We start from the raw sequence: 22924 nt of genomic DNA on the forward strand, positions 1-22924 counted from the left end.
TTCTTGAAAACGGTCTTCATTTAAGATTCTTGCTTTTCATTTGCAACAAAGAAACCTTTTCAGGAAACAAGTAATGAAGGCTGCACTTCAGATCACATTTCCTTTCTCATGCAAGATTAATGTCTAATCCATCTCCCCTTACAGTCTCAGAATAGTCTTTGCATTGCTGGCAAACTGTCTAAAAAGGAATTACAGAGAGAACAGAGAGGGAGCAGATAGATGCCCAGGAGTGACATCTTGCTGTACCTGGGTCTTCTTCCTGACCAAGGGCTACCATTGTTATAATCACATTTAATCATACATAAGCATTCTGTGCTCTTAAAGATGCCATAATTCCTTAATGCCTTGAGCCACAATTAATAATTCATCACATGGGAATAAAACTCTGAATCATTTTTATGAGAAGAGTCTTCATCCATGTCTCTTTCAACATGCTTTGTAATCATGGGAAGCATTTACCATGGAGATGCCATTTGAAAATATTCTCTGGTAAATAAGTTTAGGTGGGGAACGGGGGTTCACAAACAGGTCTGGAGCTGAGTAGGAGAAGGATTAAGATATTTTGTAGAATAGGGATTTTTACTGTTTTTTGTTTTTTGGTTTTTTTGGCACAGGTCTTATTGACAGGCAAAACCTGAGGGGGATTTATACAACTATATATAGATATGTGTATGTATGTGTGCATTTATATCTATATATCTTTACATATGTCTATATATGCACATGTATGTGTACATGTGTGTATATGTGTATTTGTTTATATAACTTTAAGTAGTTTATTAGTTGTCCAGCAGAGATATAGAAATATACACACTTTATATACACGCTTCCCACATATACATACCCCACCTCTAGGAGTTATATATCATATAGGTTCAGAATAATATTTGTAAAATAATTGAAAGAAATGCTACATTTCAGTTAGTAAGAAGTGGAAATAAAGGTCTTTCTTTTTTTTCATCCAAATTCGCAAACATCCCAAAAATCTATCTGCCAACTCCTTGGGGATCATAGGGGGATTAAAAAGTTAATGATTCAGGGAGGTTATTTGGTAGGGTTATTTTTCCTTTAGTCATAGGACAATTACCCTGAGTCCATGACTCTATGTGAAAGAAATGATCAGAAGAAAAGCTCCATCCTGAAAATTGAAACCCAAATGAATAAATTATAGGGACCCTCAGAATACCTTGATAACTGAATCCTAGCTCCCCGCAAGTGTTGAAAGATGGCATTGACCTGGATGCAGGGAGGGAGGACATCTATTGTTGGGGGGATTTTAAGGACAAGAGCAACCAAGCTACCCCAAGAGGGTGGCTTATCGCAGCAGAAACAGCAGGTGACCTGACTACCCCCAAAGGAAGCAGCAGACAGCTGGCAAAAGGCAATGGAAGGGAACACCCAGCTCATGAAGGTGATCCAGGAAATGCGTTCTGAGATCAACAAGCTAGAAAAGGAGAATAAGGCTCTCCGAGTGGAGCTGGACTTCACCAGCCAGAGGGCCTCTGCTTGGGAAGGCAACAGAGAAGAAGGGGAAGCCAGAAGGACCAGCACTCTAAGGGAAGAGATGGTCACTGCACCCATAGCCATTCACAGGACAGTCTCAGCGGATTCTGCCCTGGCCCTGAAGGAACCCAAAGGTATCACATACCTCATGCTGCTCTTGATTTGTGTCCACATTAGCCAGAAAAAGTCCTCCGTTTCCCATATAGAAAACTTTTTTGCCTTGTATTTTGCATAACAGCTTCTGCTGGAATTTTAGGTGCAGAGTAGTTAATTAAAGATATCTTGAAGGGGTCCATCAAAGATATCCCCAAATAGGTCTGGGGAGAGCAAAAGTGACAAGCTCATTTCTAGCCTCATGAAAAACAATTTTTTAAACTATCTGATTTCAAAAATGCTATAAAAATATAGCACACAAGGTATAAAACTTAAGAGCACAGAAGACCTGAGCAATTTGTTCAATGTCCTTGGAACTCAGTTTCTCCATCTGGCTTTAAGTGTATGAATTGACTCTTGTGCAAGGACTCACAAAATCTCTGCAAAGAATTTTACCCACCTTAATGGAGCTATTCCTGATGAAAATACAGTCTGGTATATCATTTCTGAGAAAGTTACTCGGTTAACGTGTATACTCAGATGCCAAGCGGAGTCAGGAGACCCAGGTACCAATATAAACTCTATTACTTCACCCAGACAGATTATTGAACCTCTAAATAAGTGTTTCCTTGTCCATAAAATGGCAATAATTTTATTCATCCTATGAAAGTCTTTTAAAGTGATTTGGGAAACAGCAAAGAGGAACAGAAATAATACTGCATTAGGAGAAAAATTACTCTGACTTTAATCCTGGCTCTGCTATGACACCTTCAGAGTCACAACTAACCTTCATTTTCACCAGTGGCAGGAGGATATTTGACTAATTGATCTTTAAGGTCTTTTCCAGCTCTTCTCTAGCACCAGATGAGATGTGTTCATAAAAAAGTTCTTCTGGATCAAAAGCTATATGTTAATGTTGGCTATTAGGATTATGATCCTGGGATATGTAAATAGGAATTGCTATACACAGATGTGTCTGAGGATTGATCTTGTTTATATGGGCCACAGAAGGATATGGATCATATTTATTCCCAGGCATTATGGTATCCTAGAGTAATTATTGGATTTGGCAATAGTTTTCATTATTGTTTAGTTCTTTTTCAGTCACATCCAACTCTTCATGACCCCATTTGGGATTTTATTGGCAAAGATACTGGAAAAGTTTGCCATTTCCTTCTCCAGTTCTTTACAGATGGAGAAACTGAGGCAAATAGGGTTAAGTGACTTGTCACTTGTATGTAGTTGTATGTAGCCATACAACTAATAAGAATCTGAGTCTAGATTTTAATTCAGGAAAACAAGGCTTCCTGACTCCAGGCCTAGTACTTTATCCATGTCCCATCTATATGAGTTTAAATCTTGCATCTAAGACTTGAGAGCTGAGTGATGTAGGTATGCCTTTTGATCTCTCTGACCTTTCTTCTTCAATAAATCTGTAAAATGGGAATAATAATATCTATAATAACTAACCCACAGGGATCTTGTGAGCAGTAAATAAAATTATACATATATATACATATATATATGTACACATATATATAATACATATTTATCTGTATGTATAGAGTGCTTCATAGATTTTAAAACATTGTGTATATGCTAGTCATAATAACAATAATATAATAACAATGTCTTCATCATCATCATCATCCAAGTCAATCATTTACTAAAGTTTTTAATCAGAGTGATTGTCCATTTATTAAAATAGGAAGCATTTTGTTGACTACAGAGATTAAATGAATAAAAGATATAATAGAAATAATAGTAACAAAAATTAGCATTTATATAACATTTAAAGTTTGCAAAGCATTTTACAAATATCTCATTTAATCCTGAAATTAATCCTCAAAATAACTCTCAGAGGTAGATATTATTATTATTATCCCCATTTTACAGATGAAGAAACTGAGAGAAACAGAAATTAAAGTGACTTCCCCAGGATCACATAGCTAAGAAGTGTCTGAGGCTGGTTTTAAATTCTGGTCCTCCTAACTCCAGGCCCAACTCTCCATCCACCATACCATCAAATTGCCTCTAGGTAGCCTTTTTCTCTAGTAATGGATTCAAAAATCCATTGTTTTCCCAGATTCATATAGCAAGTTACTAGATATAGTCTTGTTTCCCACCAGACCAGGACAGTCCTTTTATGCCAGAATGAAATATTTCCTTTAATCAATAATGTTTGACTTTTGGATAAGTTTAAACCAGAAATTTAATACAGTATTTGTGGACTTAATTAAATGGGTGGGCTTTATTTTCATGAATGTCTACTACAGGTAATATCATGACCGTTAGACGCTATACCATTTCCTCATCTGTTCATTCTTTTGCGGCCCATGAGCATTGTAAATCGGGAAAAAGACACATGAGCAGTGGAATTCTAGAAGCCCAGGGAATAATGAAATCACCAGCCCGCTCTCCAGTTACAAAGCTAGCCAACGAAGATGGAAAGGGATTTGCCGCAGATTGTTTTACCAGCAACACTTCTAATAAAAGGACTTTTCAAGACCATGTTTTTAAGTGCAGGTAATATATTATGTACATATATGTATATAAACATATGCCCACACACATATACTTCTATATATACACATATTCATAGATACACACACATATATATACATACATACATACTCATAAATACTTATAAACAAACATATTAGCAATGTATAAAGTCATGTAAATCAGAAAATGAGCATTTATTAAGCACTAATTTTGTGCTATCACTTAACCTCTGTCCGCTTCAGTTTCCTCAACTTTAAAAAAAAATGGGGATAATAAAAGCATCTACTTCCCAGAGTTGTTGTAAGGATCAAATGAGATAATGTTTGTAAAGTGCCTAGCAAAGTTCTTGGCAAATAATAGGTGCTTAATAAATGGTTCCTTCCTTCCTTCTAAGCACTGAAGATACAAAAAAGGTAAAAACATGGCCCCTGCCCTTAAGGAATTCATATTATTTTAATATCATACTCTTATAGGTACTTTTAAAAACTGGATCAAGTAGAGAATTGAAAATTCTCCAACTCACAAGTCTACTGTGGGAAATTTTCTGCTTTGAGAGGTAAAGAAAGGTGATGAACAAACTTTATTTGTTAATATAACAAGAAATTAGCATTTTTATGGGAATTTCCAAATCATAGAATTGGAAGGAAATTTAAAAATCATATAGTCTCACTCTACCATTTCACAGATGAGAAAAATGAGGCTCAACAAAGTTAACTAAGTCACAGATCTTGGATCCAAACTCCTAGTTTTCTAACTTCAAATTCGGAAAACCTAAATTTTAACCAGCAACTTTCCCTTAAATACCACAGAAAATACTTGTTAGGAAAAAAAAGTGAAGTGGAAACTCTTATCTTAGTTTTTAAGAAACAATAACCCAATGAAATTTCTGCTAATTTGTTACTTCATAAAGCTTTTGCTAGCCCTTATATAGATGAACAGTTAATAAAATGCAGGATACTGTCTGAAAAGTCTATCTTCAATTAGAATTTATAACTGTAACATCAGAAGGCTATGTTAATATTTATAGAGATTGATTTTAAAATTCATTTTTATATTGGTTTCCTAAAGAGTTAGTTCTACTATTTTGCTAAAGAGAAAACTTATATAAGATTGGATTCAATTTTACAGAAGGTTACTATATTGTTCTCAGAATTTATAATTCAATTTCTATCCATTAACTAGGAGCTATTTTTTCACTCATTTAATGAGAAATTGTGTTGCTATTGTATTGTGGGAATTGGCTCAGAAAAGAAATATATAGATTGTTAGAACTGTGAACATTCCATAATTTGAATAGCAAACTCACACCATGGGATTTGGGAGTGAGCACAAGTCCTGGCAGAGACCTCAAGAAGTCTTCAAGTTGGATATTGGCAATAATTGAAAGAAAAGCTAAATAGTGTTTGCGTTAAAAATGGGGTCAATATTAATCAAGTAATATATACTGTCTAACCACTTTACACATAAGAGTAAAGAGTAAAGAGTGACAAATGAACATTTAAAAGCACAAGCAGAAGTACAATTTTATTAAACTATGTAAGTCATTTGCTAAGTTGTATCATTTCCACTTTTCCAATTGCTTTTCTGGAGGTTAAATGGACAAAAAATTTAAATTAGATCATTATCCACCTTACCATTAGTTAGAACTATTTATTGTAATAATAGCCTTTGAGAGAAATTATGAAAAAATATTGAAAATCCCTTTGCTTGGGTTGATTTTTTAATCACATGAGAAATCAAACAATTTTCTTCATGAGTTTTTCCACCATTCCCTTTCTTTCTTTGCTCTTCCTACCTTTCCTTTTCTTCTCTTCTCTTTTCTTTCCCTTCCTCCCACTTTCTTTTTTCCTTCTTTACTCTCCTTTCTTTTTTTCTTTCTCCCTTTCTTCTTTCCTATCCCCTCCTTCCCTTTCTTGAATTATATTCCAATGTGTTCTATTTCAAAGGAAGAAATAACTCTATTGTTGGAAAAAGTAGAACAAATTTTTGGCATACACACACAGACAGCTTAGTACTTGTCAGCTCTTATTCCTTTTCCTTCTAGAAAGCTTATTAAAGATTTTCAAATAAACCTCTTCTTCCTTTGTCCATTACAAAACCCATCATCTGAAACCTACTAATCCTCCTTTTATAGAAGCAGTGACTAAATATTGTTTTGACAAGAATAAATCTTCACTTGGGGGAAAACATATATCAAAATGTACTAGAACTGTCCCACTGATGATGGACAATGAATTTGCAATTGGGAAAGACACATGACCTTTTGGAAGCAATTAATGGCACACTGGATAGATAAATAAGCATGGAGTAAGAAAGACCTGAGTTCAAATCAGACATTTACTAAATTTACCTTTACTAAATAATTTCTGTTCATCTCAGTTTTCTCAACTGTACAAGGGGAATAATAATAGTGCCTAGCTCCCCAAATTGTTATGAGAATCAAATGAGATAATTATAAAGTGCTTAACAGAGTGCCTGGTCCATGATAGGTACTATATAAATGCTAGCTATTATGATCATTATAATAATTATATAATGTGTTTAATAATTATTATTAATTATAGTTATTATTATATCTCAACAGCAGGGTTATTAGGAGAGGAGAAGGAAGGAACAAGATAGCAGAGCTATAACAAGCAATTTGGTCAACCAGGACAAGCAGCACAAAAGTTACTCTCAAAATACCAGTTTAAGAGAAATTCAATAGGAAAGGAAAAAGCCTCAGCTAGGGCTGAGCTCCTTTGCTTATAGTCATAACAGATATCCCTATGCCAAGTTGCCAGCTCTATTAATCCAAAGAAATGTCAAATTCCTTTCCAAACTTGATGTTTCTGCATATTTTTTGTTTTCACTATATTCCCAGACTCTTTCTCTTTAGAATACCCTCTTAAGTCTTTATTTCTTTCTCCCATCCCTATTCTACTTCTGAAACTCTACTTTTTCATAGCATCTACTGATCGCTAATTAGGAGCCATGTGTAGAAGTTCCCAGAGGCTAAGGTGAGAAATCTTTATCTTCTCTAAGCAAATTAAGCAAATGATTAATTGATATTCTAGCCACAATTCTTGACTCTTACTATTAAGCAAGCAAGCTTGTGAGCAAAAGTAATTGCCCCAACCACTTGTCTAAATTTTATTGTCTGTATTCAGTAGCAGAAGAAGCATAGCCATAGAACAATGAGGATTTTGTTTTTTCAGTGCATTATAATATCTGTTTTGTGGAATTACTCAGGGGGAGGCTATTTTCAAGCTTAGGGTTCTTAAAGGGATGAAAACAGGAGATGTGTTTAGTGGTGAGGCAGAGTTTGTTTGAGTTATGATCAGGTGGAGCTTGCCACAAAATTTTGAGTGTGGATTTGGAGATAGGTAAGATAATTTAATTGTCCATAAATGGAAGAATGTTTAGGCAGCGACCAAAGTGATGAGACTATTTGTTGCTTAGTGGTCACAGAACTGGATTTGTATTCAAGAAGTCCTGCGTTTAAATCCTACTTCAGATATTTACCTTGAACAAGCCTTAGTTTCCTCATCTGTAAAACTGGGATAATAAGAGCACTTAGCTCATAGGGTTTTGTAAGGATTAAATAAGATACTGTATATAAAGTTCTTTACAAACGTTAAAATTCTATATAAATGCCAGTGATGATGAAGAATGAGAAAAAGAAGGAGGAGGAGGAGGAGGAGGAGAAGGAAAAGAAAAAAGAAGGAAGAGAAAGAAAAAGAAGAAAGAGGAGAATAAAAAGGAAGAGGAGGAGGAGAAAAAAGAAAGAAAAAGAAGAAAGAAGAAGAGGAAGAAGAGGAGAAGAAGAAGAAGAAGAAGAAGAAGAAGAAGAAGAAGAAGAAGAAGAAGAAGAAGAAGAAGAAGAAGAAGAAGAAGAAGAAGAAGAAGAAGAAGAAGAAGAAAGAAGAAGAAGAAAGAAGAAGAAGGAAGAAGAAGAAGAAAAAGAAGAAGAAGAAAGAAGAAGAAGGAAGAAGAAGAAGAAAAAGAAGAAGAAGAAGAAAAAGAAGAAGAAGAAGAAAGAAGAAGAAGGAAGAAGAAGAAGAAGAAGGAAGAAGAAGAAGAAGAAGAAGAAGAAGAAGAAGAAGAAGAAGAAGAAGAAGAAGAAGAAGAAGAAGAAGAAGAAGAAGAAAAAGAAGAAAAAGAAGAAGCCCAAATTGGTTTGATCTTATGTCCCTTGACCAATGATCCAATCCTTTAAGTGCAGACAGAGGGTCACCTTTTAATGGATTATTCCATCATAACCTTTGGAGAGATGGGGCATCTTGAAGAACAAAGGTAGGTAATGCTGAGAAAGAAGAGAAAAGCATTTAGGGGATGTTAGGCCTTAAGCCAAAGAGCTTGCTTTCCCAAGCTCAAGAAGGTTTTTACTACTTCTCACAGCACATTCTGCCATGTTGGATATAAAATATTAGGAAAAAAGCCTTAGAAGTAGGGAAATAGGAAAAGCCCAGAAATGGAGCAGCATTTTGCAGAGTGCTATTCTTCTCAGGAATCTCTCTGCCACGACATCTCATTGGATTTTTCATTACTTCAAAGTTCTGTTTTCCAAATTGTTTCTGTTTTCCTGCAAAACAACAAAAACAATTTGTGGACACTTATTTCTATTGAAGCTCAGAAAATCCAAGCTTAAGTGATTCAGTCTTCCCAGTAGCAAGAATTTATTTCTAGGAAGTTTGTGCTACTAAAAGATCAATCCCCTTTATCTCCCTGAAGGAGGTCAAATTTCAGCAACCTGATTAAAATAGCTCTCTTTCCTTATCTATAAAACAACAGGTTTGGATGATTTGGACTCAAGGTCTTTTCTAGCTCTAACATTCTATGAATCTGAGAGTGGATCTTGATTTCCCTCTATCTCCTCTTCATCTCAATTTCTACAAGAGTTGAATGAACTTTATTCATGGCCTAGTCACATAACCTTTAGGAGTTTTTAGCCTCCTCATATATAAAATCAAAGATTTGAACTAGCTAACCTAAAGTCCTTTTCCAATTCTGACATAATATTTCAAGTGTGAAGGGGATAAGGAGAGCTTCATTCCCTTGTTATGTTCCTTCTCCCAAAAGTATTACATGGGTTCATAAGAGTTTTTGTGCCATGGACCGCATAGTAAAGCCTATGGACTCCTCAAGATAATGTTTTTAAATACATAAAATAAAAGACATAAAATTACAAAGAAAACAAATCATATTGAAATATAATTATCAAAATATTTTTTAAAAACAAGTTAACCCAAAATTACTTCTTTAATCCTACCCCCATTCTAGTTCCTGAATTCAACTTGGGAGAAGAATAAGGCTGACAACTTTGCAAAGCTCTGCCTCATTTAAATCTAATACATCCAAAATTAAGACATCACCCTCATGATGTCATTGGTCCTCTTCAAGAATGAAAGATCAACAACAACAATATCATTTATTGACCACTAGCTAGGTGACATGTAAAGGAATTCTCAGAGACCAAAGTGAGAAATCATGATTTTCTTTAGCTAGCAAGCTAATTAAGAGTTTCTCACTCTAGAACCAAAGTCCCCTCCCAGAAAAAGCAGGTTTCATGGATGTTAAATTTGAAACTATTCTTGATAACCAGGGACAAGAGAAAAAGTGTGATATCAAACTCAAATAATAATGATTCCCTGATAGCTGCATATTCATTTTATTTATTCAATTAAACATTTTCCAATTATATCATAATCTGTCCTACTTTCATCTTCCCCCTCACTTATTTCCCCTTATTTCTCCCCCAGTCCCTCACTCCTACTCTGTGAAATGTAGAGAACTGACCTCTAGATCAAAAAGTCCTAAATTTGATTCTTATATTTCATATATTTTGGCTGTATGACTCTGAACAAATCAGCACTGGTACAAGGAATTTCCTCTCTGGGAAATTAAAAATTCAGTGAAAAAGAAAAACCAAGTACTATGTTAATTTAAATAGAGAGCTACAAATTGGCCTTCTCTTTGTGGGAATGAGTGGGAAGAGTATAGTAACCTGGGATCCCTGCATCTCCCCCAGGGGAATAGTTATCCACTTCAAAATTTTTTGGGGTGCACATGCCTTAAGCATGGTTTCTGGTACTTATCCAAAGTGCAAAAATTCTTAGTTATGATCCTGAGAGCTAGGGAATTTCTAGCCCATACTGATGTGAAGAATTAGCAATCACTTTGAATGAGCCCTTTTTAGGCATATTCTCAGACTCAGGTAGGTATGAGTGTGTATCAAAATCTATATAATACCACAGCAAATAAAATAAGAATGGACAGAATAATCAGCTAAATAATTCTCATTCAAGTCTGAATAAATGGACCTATAATCATTTAAGCATTGAACATTTCAATAGTTATCAACATAAAAAAAAAAAACACGTTAAGTTCAATAAGGACAAAAAACAAAGAATCTGAGGCTTGGAAAAAAAATCTCAAAGGCATCTACCCCAAACCATACCTTAATATGTAACCTCCAAAAAATATCCAGTTTTTTAGGAAAAAAAAGTGAGGGGGAAGAAAGAAAAGGAAGGAAGGAAGGAAGGAAGGAAGGAAGGAAGGAAGGAAGGAAGGAAGGAAGGAAGGAAGGAAGGAAGGAAGGAAGGAAGGAAGGAAGGAAGGAAGGAAGGAAGGAAGGAAGGAAGGAAGGAAGGAAGGAAGGAAGGAAGGAAGGAAGGAAGGAAGGAAGGAAGGAAGGAAGGAAGGAAGGAAGGAAAACAAAAGTAACCCACATCCTAATGGGAAAATCACTACCCTTCCCTGCCCCAGGCCCCACCAGTACCAGGCAGCCTATTTTGATTTAGGAAAACTCTAATTATTAACCTCATATCAAGCTTCCAACTTCTACCCTTAGCTACTAGTTCCTCCTGGAACCCAAGCAATATAAATCTAGAGTCTAGAACTTCTAGAACATAACCTTTCAAATGCTTTTTACAAGACTCTCCCTCTCTATCTTCCCTTCTCTATCTTTTCTCTAGGTTATATACCCCACTTTATTTAATTGATTCTCATTTGGGACGATTTCTTGCTTCTTCACCATTCTAGTACCTTCAGAGTTTCATAAGCTTGAAAGTTCTTATAGACTGTTGGAAGGTATTTTGAAGTCTATCTAAATCCTGTTTTGAAGTCTATCTAAATCCTGTATGTAGAACTGGATTTGAAATGAGAGGAATCTTAAAGTGATCTGAACCAATCCCTGCATTTTACAGTGATATACAATAAAATATAATGATTTATTCAAGATCATATGGTAACATGGGAACTGTATCCAGTTCTCTTTTATATTCCAGATTCCTCAATGATATCTTCCTGTTCTATTACTGAATAAGTAATCCAAAGTAATTTAGGAGCAGGTGATTGCCCTTTCGGGGCCTCAGTTCTGACATCTTTGAAATGGGAAGGATGGTTTCCATCTCTAAATTCATGAGATCATAGATTAAGAACTAGAAAGCCATCTAGTCCAACAACTTCAATTTTCAGTTGAGGAAACTGAGGCCCTGGGAGAGAGAATGACTTGCTCATGTTCAAACATGTAAGAATTGAATTAATATTCTCTGACTCTAAAACTAGCATTTTGTCACCATCTCACTCCTCTGGCATTATATGTTTAATAATGCTTTTTTTAAAAAAAAAAATGTAAATACTAATCATTTATCATATTGGATTTGACAAAATGCTATAAACATTTCATGATCAAATCTGACCTGCCTGAGCATTGAGCCAAAAATCTTAGCTTTCTCTTCTCTCATTCTGCTTCCTTAGGGGCAAAATAAAAGCGGTGAGTTTCCTGTTACCCATGGAGATGTCATCATATTCCAAAGACCCAGATTCGTTGGAATGCATACAAAATCACAACCCAAAGCAGCTGAGCACCATTATGGAAAAAGACATGTGAGACCAGTGAATTTTTAAAGACCATTTGATTCTGAAGATGAGAGCCTAAAATGATCACTATGTGTGCATGTGTCAGGTTTCTTCTGCAAAGTGCTTTTGGCAAGATACCCCCTGGGAATCACAAAAGACTTTGTGTCAGGTCACTGGCCTCTTGTTTGGCAAGGAATCCCTGAATCTGTTGAGAACAATTGGTAATGAGATCTCCATAGATCTTATTCTTATACCTTGGAGGCCTGATTTATGTACAGTTGGCTGTTGCTGCAGGCCTCTTGCTCATAAAATGAATCACTTCATGGGATAACGACATGTTTCATGCTCAAGCTGTGCTGTTCTTATCTTCCCAAGAGAGACTATTGGTCCCTTTAGACTTTTACTCCGAAATGATCATGCTTTTCCTACCAAGTTCTATTAGCCATCCCTCTTTTAATCTTCATTAAGTTATGACCCCGGGGGCAAAGGCATAGTTTGGATAATTCATGATAGAAGTTTTATTTGTTATTCTTCAGTAAAATGGGGATTAAAAAATAGCATTTATCCCCCAGAGATGTTTTGAAGAGCCACTGAAATAGTTGCAAAGTATTTCACATGGTGACTGGAATATAATATGGGAGTGAATAAAATAGGTAGATAGGTAGATGATAGATAAGAGATAGGTGAGATAGATAAGATAACTAGATAGACATGTAAGTGTATGTACAAACATATATATGTTAGTATCATTATTATCACTCATTGTGTGTGGTTCTCTGAAGGAATAGGTCCAGTTGTTACCTAAAATCATACCAATTTTTTTCGGTCTTTTTAGGAATCATGCCCCAAAACACACAGCTACTCTCAGTTTTTCCACTGTCCATAACTCCCCACCCTCTGTACCAGCGAGAATGGGAATTAACAATTAACATACACACTTGTCTTTGGAGATGGACATACTCAGGTATGAGAGGTCTAATGATTCCTTCCTAATATCTATTTTTCTATATTCTCTATTTGCAAAATTATCTCATCTCTTCTCATTCCCTTTGTCACACATCAAATCAGATTCAGCTCCCCATAATAGACCTTTAAATCCAACTTTTTTGCAAAAATAGAATTTCCAGTTAATCAGCAAATACAACCTTATTGAGAGTACTGATACAGAGATAAGGATGAAAAAGTTGGGGCCAGATCCAGCAGCCTATGAGAATCACACTTAAGATCCTCTGAGGGGAGCCAGGATGGTGAAAAAGTATGAGACCATCTCATGTGAGGATGAATGGAAGAAATTGGGGGGAGGTGTCTGACCTGTACAAGAAGAGCCTTCTCCAGGACCCAGATTCAAAATCCCCATTCTGCTATTTGTACTGCCTTTGTGACTTTTCTCATCTGTAAAAGAAGAGAGTTCAACTGGATGGTCTTGAAGGTTCTCTCAACCTCTAAATGTATGATCCTATGGATATATTTTACTCAATATGAACCTTCATGAAAAGAGATTATCTTTATGAAGGTTTCTGATCTTACTTCTAAAACTTATCTGTGATAAAAAATTCTCTTTCCCAATCCTAATAGTGTTGACTGTAACTGAAAAGCCCATTTTACTTTTAGACAGCGCTAATTGTTAGAAGGTTTTTTCTCATAGCTTCTAGCTTTAGCTGCTAGTTCTTCCCCATAAAGCTAAACAATATAAATCTAGGATGTAGATCATCTATGAAATAGCCATTCAAATGTTTAAAAAAAAGAGATAGTCTCCTTACACATGCCCTAAGTCTTCTCTTTTTCTGATTAGATGCCCCCAGTTTTTTCAATTGATTCTTATATGGAATTACCTCATGGTTCTTCATTAAGCTGATATCTCTTTACTTACTTTCCTGGTAGCCTTAAATAGCAAGAAAATGTCGTCATATTGGAATTCTTCTTTTAAGGAGAGCAGAGATAATGACCCAAGTTATTTGTTTAAGTCTGAATGTGTGATTGCATCAATATAGGGAAAGCCCATGTGAGAACTCTTCATAAAGGCAGATCAGCAATTCTGTGTAATTTTTCATCTTAAGGAATTGCCTGGAGAACTGAGACAAATGACATGCTGATGGTCATGAAGCTAGTATGCGCTGAACTCAAGGCTTTTGGACTCATGCTCACCTCACAGGCAATGCTGCTTTTCTTGAGTACCTGCATAGTTGTGTAACTTACTCAAGTCCCATAGCAATTCAAGAGAAGTGATGATAAAATTAGAAGCCATGTCTCTAGCACTGTATTTCTATTCTTCTCTCACTATGCACTTCCAGTGGACCCAATATCACTTCCAGTTGATCCAATGGGATTGCCATGTATGTATTCATACATATTCAAGGTGTGTATAGAAGTTTATGGAAAATGGAGAGAAGGATGGTTGTCCCAAGAGCACACATGATGTTAAGGAAACTGACTGAACTACAAAAAACATCTTCATGGAAAGTGACCCACATATGCAAAAATGTTTGTGGCAGCCCTCTTTGTAGAGGCAAGAAACTGGAAACTGAGTGGATGCCCATCAATTGGAAAATGGCTGAATAAATTGTGGTATATGAATATTATGGAATATTATTGTTCTGTAAGAAATAACCAGCAGGAGGAATATAGAGAGGCCTGGAGAGACTTAAATCAACTGATGCTGAGTGAAATGAGCAGGACCAGAAGATCACTGTACACTTCAACAACAATGCTGTATGAGGATGTATTCTGATGGAAGTGGAAATCTTCAACATAAAGAAGATCCAACTCACTTCCAGTTGATCAATGATGGACAGAGGTAGCTGCACCCAGAGAAGAAACACTGGGAGGGGAATGAAAATTGTTAGCACTAATATCTGTCTGCCCAGGTTGCATGTACCTTCGGAATCTAATGTTTATTGTGCAACAAGAAAGTGATATTCGCACACATGTATTGTACCTAGACTATATTGTAACACATGTAAAATGTATGGTATTGCCTGTCGTCGGGGGGAGGGAATAGAGGGAGGGGGGGTAAATTGGAAAATGAATACAAGGGATAATATTATAAAATATATATATATATATATATATATATATATATATATATATATATATATATAATAAAAAATAAAAAAAATAAAAAAAAAAAAAGAAATAACCAGCAAGATGATTTCAGAAAGGCCTGGAACTTACATGAAGATCATTATACTTGGCAACCGCAAAATTATACAATGATCAATTCTGATGGATATGGCTCTCTTCAACAATGAGAGGATTCAAACTAATTCCAATTATTTAGTAATGAAGAGAGTCAGCTACACCCAAAGTGAAAACTATGGGGAATGAGTGTGGACCACAACATAGCCTTTCCACTCTGTTTTTGTTTGCTTGCTTTTGTTTTCCTTCTCAGATTTTTTTCTTTTTTTATAGATACGATTTTTCTTGTGCAACAAGATAACAGTATAAATATGGATACATATATTGGATTTAACATGTATGGGACTACCTGCCATCTGGGGGAGGAGGTGGGGGGAAGGAGGGGAAAAGTTGGAACAGAAGGTTTTGCAAGGGTCAATGCTGAAAAATTATCCATGCATATCTTTTGTAAATAAAAAAGCTATAATTTTAAAATGAAAAAATAATAAATAAAAACAAATGTAAAACAAACAAAAAACACTTCTTCATGATCCTGAGGTCAGTTCTAAATGTTCCTGTAGTCCAGCCTTTCAACACAAAGAGCCATCATTCATACCATCCAAACTGGCTCAGATCCAGGTGAACCAAAGGGAGAGGGGAATAAGAAGAGTTTGAGACCAATCTATGAATCAGTGATTGTGTTTTCTCCCAACACTGAGTCAAAAATAAGAAATAGACACTTAGTTGTAGACATGCTACTTTAAGCAAGCTATTGCTTCTACTTACATGTTTTATTCACTCAAAATCAATTCTATCTGCTCATTATCTCATTTTAAATTTCATTATTAAACTCAATTCTGAGTATCATAAGTTGGTGCAATAGAGAGACTGTCAAGCTTGGGGTCAGAAAGGCTGATCTTCCTGAATTCAAATCTAACCTCAGATATTTACTAGCTATGTGACTTTAGGCAAGTCATTTAACCTAGTTTGCCCTAGTTTAAAATGAGTTAAAAAAGGAAACAGAAAACCTCTTCAGCATCTTTGCCAAGAAAACCCCAAATGGGGTCATGAAGAGTTGGACACAACTGAAAAATAAATGTACAACAATTTGATAAATTGGAGTGGGCTCAAAGGAGAGAAACCAAAAGAGTGAAAAATTTTGAGGTTATGACTGATGAATATGGCTTGAAAGCACTGGGGATAATTGGCCTTTGGAGAGAAGAGTTGGAATATGGAAGAAGGATCAAATCATAACTGATTTCAAGTATTTTTGTAGAAATTTCCCATGGAATAAAGACTAGATTTGTCCTGGCCCCACAAGATAGAATTAGTATTAATGGATAAAAGATTTTTTTAAAAGACAAATTTAGGCTTAAGGAAAACCTCACTTAACAATTAGAACTATTCAGAAGTAAATTAGCCTGCCTCAAATGTCTCACCTATTGGTAGTGTCAAGAAAGGTTAGGTATAGTAGAGAATGGGTAATTTAGAACAGATCTGAACTAGCTGAACTCTTCATTTTCTTCCAACTCTAAACTTCTATTACCCTTTGATAAACATAAGAAGGGAAGAATAAAGCTCCAAGAGACTGATAGAAATAAGAAGGAGAAAATACTTTGTGCAAAGGACAAAGAAATAGTCCCTGAGGATCTACCAGCAGCTTAATCTCACAAGCTATGAGATTTCTATCTGTCTTGTATATAATACACTCTGTTCATGGAAAGGCAGCACAGGGAACATCATTTTGATATCAGCTAAGTAGAAATAGCTACCACTTCTCTGATTATATTGTCACCATTAACACTGAATCCTTAAGAATGAACATTTATTTGAGCCTGCTTGTTTTGCTATTGAATTGTTTTCAGTCATGTCAAGCTCTCCATGACTCCATTTGGGTTTTTCTTGGCAATGATACTGGAATAGTTTGTCCTTTCTTTCTCCAACTCATTTGACAGATGAGGAAACTGAGGCAAATCTCCACAACCTAGTTATCTCAGTACCAATGAACAGGAAAGGGGGGGTGTAATCAGGGGGATTGAGGCAGAACAATTCAAGGAACTTAGGCAGAATAATTTAGATAAACTGAGGCAGGACAATTTAGGGAAACTAAGGCAGAGCAATAAAAGGAAACTGTGGCACAATATAACTAGGTCATGCACTGGCCATTTTCTAAGTCTTTGTCCCTGTTATGGAAATACAATTCTATAGATTGCTCTTACCTTCAACTGGCAAATCTTCCCCCAAATCACTTATTATCAGCAAAAAGACAAATACCCATATTCTGTTTCCACGTCACTTGATATGTTTGTTTGTTAATTCTAGATGACAGTTCTACTCTTGTTAACCTAATACCTGTTAATAATTTACATAGAACAACTCATTGAGTTCATAGAACTCCAAGCTATCAGAAAATCTCAAAGAGAGCTCAAGCAAGTTTCCTTAAAGCCAATTACATGTATGCGGCTCATTTTAAATCAACAAAGTAAAGCAACCTAAATTTAGTATTTAACTTATTCTAGTTGATATTTCTTCAGTTACTAGACTTATTTTTCCCTTGGGTAAATTTATAAAAGTCATGAGCTAATGGTTGGTCTCCATAAAGACTTTCCCATCTCTTAGGGACATATAATTTGACTGTCAAAGAAAAACAGACTTCTTATCAATCCTCAATAATCAAGGTCTCAGCACTGTGAATACAATATAATTTGTAAGATCAAGGGTCCAATAGGAGATGATCAGAGAGATCAAGTAAAAAGAAAAAAAAAAAGCAGTGGCCATCAGATTAGCCATGCTAGTTCATTTAGACCAGCAAGATATTTTAGCATATATCTCATTTATTAAATAATCATTTCACAAGTAGGGACATTGAGACCAGGGAAATCAGAAGTGGCTTAGATACCCCAGGATAAACTTTCTAGCACCATCAGTCCAGAACTTCTTGGTTCTAGAACTAAGGACTGGGATGCTATTTGAAGTGGGATCTGCCTAATCCCAAGAATCCTCCTTTCATTCCATGAATTAAGGCTTCAAATGGGATTGCAGCTGTCTGGAAGGAGATTCTGGCATTTTTCAATCATACATAATTTGTCTCTTTAAATAGGTGCTAACTCAGTTTTGTTTTGTTTTTCCTATCAATGAAACAGCTGGAAGTCAGGCCTATTTATAGGCAGCTAAGTGGCACAATGGTTAGAATATTTGTCTTTGAATCAAGAAGATCTGAGTTGAAATCCTGATGCAAGTCATTTAAATTCTATCAGCCTCAATTTCTTCATCTGTAAAATGGGGATGATAATAAGAGCACCTGCCTCCCAAGGTTGTTATGAGATTAAAATGACCTAATATATGGAAAGAGTTATGTAGATGCTAGCTATTGCCATTACTAATCTTGAGGGATTTAGAACAAAAATTGAGTTTATGAACTATCTACTTCATAGGATCATGAATTTAAAGCTGGAAGAGGTCATCAAATATAACTTCTATATTTTACAGATGAGGAAACTGAGACCAAAAGAAAATAACGGATTTGTTGATGTCATAATTAGTGTCTGAGACAGAATTCAAAACCAAATCTTAATGATTCCAAATTGCATTTTGTCCCCTAACCTACAATTGCCCTCATTCACTATCATAACCATGGTGAGGTGACCAGGCCTTTGTCCTAGGCACAAACATTTAGAAAGTGTTCATAACTCTCAGGCCTATTCAGCCACATTGGGGAAAAAAATCTAGTTAGCATCTAATAAAGGAGACGAATTGTACATAAATTTGAAAGCTACTAAGGCCCTCTTCTAGGCAGCTGCAAATTTAATTTGAGATCCTCTCTTCCAACCCACTCCCCCCATCTCATGCAGCAGCTTCCTTAGTATCAACCTTAAGGCGATCCTGAGTCTCTATTGATAGTCGGCAATGTCCCAGTGTCTCTCTCTTGCCATCCAACTTCAAGCAATTTTTTTTTAAAAAACTGAAATAAAAGAGTGTCTCAACTTGTATGACTTGGGCATATTTTGTAAAGTTTGTCACAGGTATTAAAATAAATAAGAAGTAATAATCAACACATAATAAACTAATAAATAATAAAATAACTACAGGCCAAAAGATAATAGATTTAGATCTGTAAAAAACCTTAAAAATAAGCTTGTTCAGCCCCCTCATTTTATAAAAAAAAGATGCAAAGGTCAAAAGGTGTTAAGTGATACTCTCAGTATAATAAATGTTAGCTGAAAAATAGATTGAGTGAAAACTTAATATCTCACATGTAATAAGAAGATGGAATTTTTCTTATTTAATATTTTATTTTTTCTCAATAACATGTAAAGTTAACTTTTTCTTTCAAATTTTGAGTCCCAGAGTCTCTCTTTCCCTTCCCTTCCATCTCCTAAATTGAGAAGGCATGCAATTTGACATAGCTGTACATATGTAGTCATGCAAAACACATTTCCATGTAATGCATTGTGTGAAAGAAAACACAAACCAAAATAAGGTAGATATGATCTTCATTTAGAGAAAGTCAGAAAAGTGGAAATTTTTCCACAATGTGCCTACTAGTTTTGTTATATTTATAAAATTCATGTATGATCAAAAAAAGGAAAGAGAAAGAGGAGAAAAGTATGTAACTGACTAAATCTACACTGTTGACATTTTCCTGCTCTTGTAGAGACTGGATTCTATTTCTTATGTTTTTAACTTTTAAGTTTCAGTCTTGGGGAAATTATAATCCAAAATATACAAGGAAATTCCAGAAGATTCCTATTTTGGGGAAAAAAACCCTTAAGCTTAGAAAATTCTTCATTTTTTTTTCATTTATAAATAATATGCTAACATTTGTTAAATTCTCAGTTCTTTGATTTCTGTATTTCTCATGGGCTGTGTGGTGTACTAGTCTTAGGTCAAAAGACCTGAATTCAAGTACCAACTAGTTGTGTGGACTCAGTAACTTATGTTTTTCTGTATTTTAACTTCCTGAGGACAATAACATTTGAACGCTTTACTCCACAGGATTATTGTGAGGAAAGTGTCGCATAAATCCTAAATTTATGAATGTGGCTATTAATCCAAAGAAGATAGTATGTTCTCAATGAATGAGTCCAAATCTGCTAGATCTCCTAATTTCTTTATTTAGAAAAAAAAGTAATATTTATTTCATTTACAAGTTTAAAATACATATTTGCAAATTTAAGGAAATAGGGTTGATTTGATATTTTATGTAGCTTTCAAAAAATGAATCTGATGTAGTGTTTGCACCACATTTAGCAAGATCAGGAGTCTATAAGAGGACCAGAGTCTTGTTCCCTGGCTAGGTTTACTTATTTGTTTCTTATTTTTTCAATGTGCATGTAATTTTTTTGTCCTTTTCACCTCTTTTCCCACTTCCTTGTTAGTGAACCTGGATGATTTTACCAGAACTTTGTCCACCGTAGGAAGTTTCCAACAGGCAAATACATGTTAGTTTTCTCTTTGCATTTACCCTTAATTTCTCTTGTTCCTGTCAATTCAAAATTCTTATTATTTAAGCATCTAAATCAAAGCATATATTGAAAGAGGTTTACTCATAAAAGAAGAAAATCCATTCTCACTTCTATTCAGCATCAGCAGGGAAGGATTATTTATTGAGTTCCATAGATTATCGCAAAAACACATTTTAAAATAAACCACACCCCTTTGCAGCATAAAATAAGATCGTCTATCATTTTTAATTCATTCCTGAGATGATCCTCAGATTTAATTCCCAACTCTAGCCCCTCACCTTCTTCCAATGCATGAAGCCTTTTTACATACAACTCTTTTGGGATAGAAAAAAAATTTCTACAGGAATAAATGAATATTTTAACAAAGATAATAAAAAATGGAAATATTTGAAGTAAGAAGATGTGCATCTTATTAGTGAAATTGTAAAATAGCCCAATAATTCTGGAAAACATGCAAGTGAAGCTAATACACTATTCATATTCTTTGATCCAAAAATTCAGTTACTGGGCATATGCCCTAAAGACATCAGCTACAGAAAGAAAAATCCCACATGTATCAAAACTATGCACAGCATTCCTTTTTTGCAGCAGCAGCAGTAAAAATCTTGAAGAGAATTGAATGTTCATTGATTAATAGTTGAAAATATATCTATGGACACAATATAAAATACTATTGTATTTTAATAAATATTGAATATGAGGAATTCAAAGAAACATGGGGAAATGTTATTAATTGGTACACCGTGAAGTAAGCATAAACAAGATAACATACACAATGATTACAATAATGAAAACGAAAACAATGCTGAAAGTGCAGCATGGGTCTGAAAGATTGATGTTTATGAATTCAAATGTGGCCTCAGACACAGTGACTTAAACACCAGTGACCCTGGGCAAGGCACTTCACCCTCTTTGCCTCAGTTTCCTCATTTATAAAATGAGCTAGAGAAGGAAATGTTAAACCATTCACTATCTCTGCCAATAAAAGCCCAAATGGGTTCACAAAGAATTGGACACAACTGAAAACAATTTAATGACAATGGCCATAATCACAAAATTTCAGAGTTTTCAGAAATCTCTTCTACAAAAAATTCAACAAATGTTCATTCTGCCTTTTCTTAAGTATCTTCAATAAAGGAGAGAGAATACACAACATTTCAAGGCAGCTCATTTCACTTTGTGGTAGATCTAATTGTCAGTTTCTCCCTATATAAAAACTAAACATTCTTTTTTGCAATTTCCATCTATTCCTCCTCTTTCTAATTCTCTTGAGTTAAACTGAACATATCTTTTCTACTTGATAATTTCTCAGGTATTGGAGACGGCTATTCTATCTCCTGAATTTTTTATGTATATGGTTAAACATAACCAGTTCCTTTAATCAGTCAACATATGGCATTGATAGCCTTAGGTCTTTCTCCACCTTGCTGAACTCTTCTGGATGGATTCAACTTTATCAGTCTTGGTACTTGAGCTAGTATACCACAAAGCCTGTGGCATCTTTCATAGAAAAATGAATAAAATGATGAAATGAATTTTCTTCTTCTAGATAGAATGGTAGACTGCCATCTGGGGTAGGGTAAAAGAGGGATAAAGTTGGAGGAGGGTTTTGCAAGGGTCAGTGGGGAGAAGTTATCCATGCATGTGTTTTGTGGGCAAGAAGCTATAATAAAAAAAATAGATGGAATGATAAAGAGATCATGGAGGGAAAATGTATATTGTCATCATAATTGTTTAGCCTTTTATCTTTGCTTAAGTGTTTTGTTTTATTTTATTTGTTATAGGGAGGGCTAAATGGGTGGCAAAATAGCTTTAACATTTAAAAAGACATCAAGAATTGTTAAAGGAATAGATGGGATATCAGCTTTTTCAAGAGATAAGTATTTTATTCTCAAAAATATCAGATGAGGGAAAAGGAGATCAATTTTTAAAATGACATTATGCACAACCACTGCCAGTCCAATTTATTTACTATAAAATAGGCCTGAGCTCATTGAATGAAAAGAAGAAAGTGAAAGATCACTTGGAAGCAAATTAACTCTTCAGAGCAATTGAGATAGCATTTAGTGCAGCAGAAAAAAGTAATTTCCTAGGTAGTTCATGGTTGCATGAAATAGTTAAAAATGCCTCCAAGAATAGAGCCAACTACTTCTGTTTTTACCATCTGATCGTATCCATTATGTGTAGGTAATGATTTTAAATTGCCCACTATGGTTGGTGCCTTTTTCTTCCTTCCTAATGCATTTATATTGACTTTGATTACAGTACTCTCTGTCTTTATATGTTGAAACTTGTCAATACATATCATCATAAACAGAGTTTTCCTTCCTCTGTTAAAACAGCCAATCATTTAGGTATTAAATCTATCAAAATAACATTTTTAGGGCACTTCAGTGTCAGGG

At 35.0% G+C, this 22924-nt stretch overlaps 1 protein-coding gene across 1 annotated transcript; it reads left to right on the top strand.

The window, feature by feature from the left end:
• Nucleotides 1-1384: 1384 nt before the first annotated feature.
• Nucleotides 1385-11974, top strand: CCDC195 (coiled-coil domain containing 195). Its single transcript, XM_074301962.1, has 3 exons — nt 1385-1637; nt 3873-4122; nt 11842-11974. The coding sequence occupies exons 1-3, from the start codon at nt 1385-1387 to the stop codon at nt 11972-11974; spliced, it is 636 nt and encodes a 211-aa protein (XP_074158063.1).
• The last annotated feature ends 10950 nt before the right edge of the window (nt 11975-22924 follow it).

The sequence above is a fragment of the Sminthopsis crassicaudata genome, chromosome 3, assembly GCF_048593235.1.
Source record: "Sminthopsis crassicaudata isolate SCR6 chromosome 3, ASM4859323v1, whole genome shotgun sequence".
Taxonomy (NCBI): domain Eukaryota; kingdom Metazoa; phylum Chordata; class Mammalia; order Dasyuromorphia; family Dasyuridae; genus Sminthopsis; species Sminthopsis crassicaudata.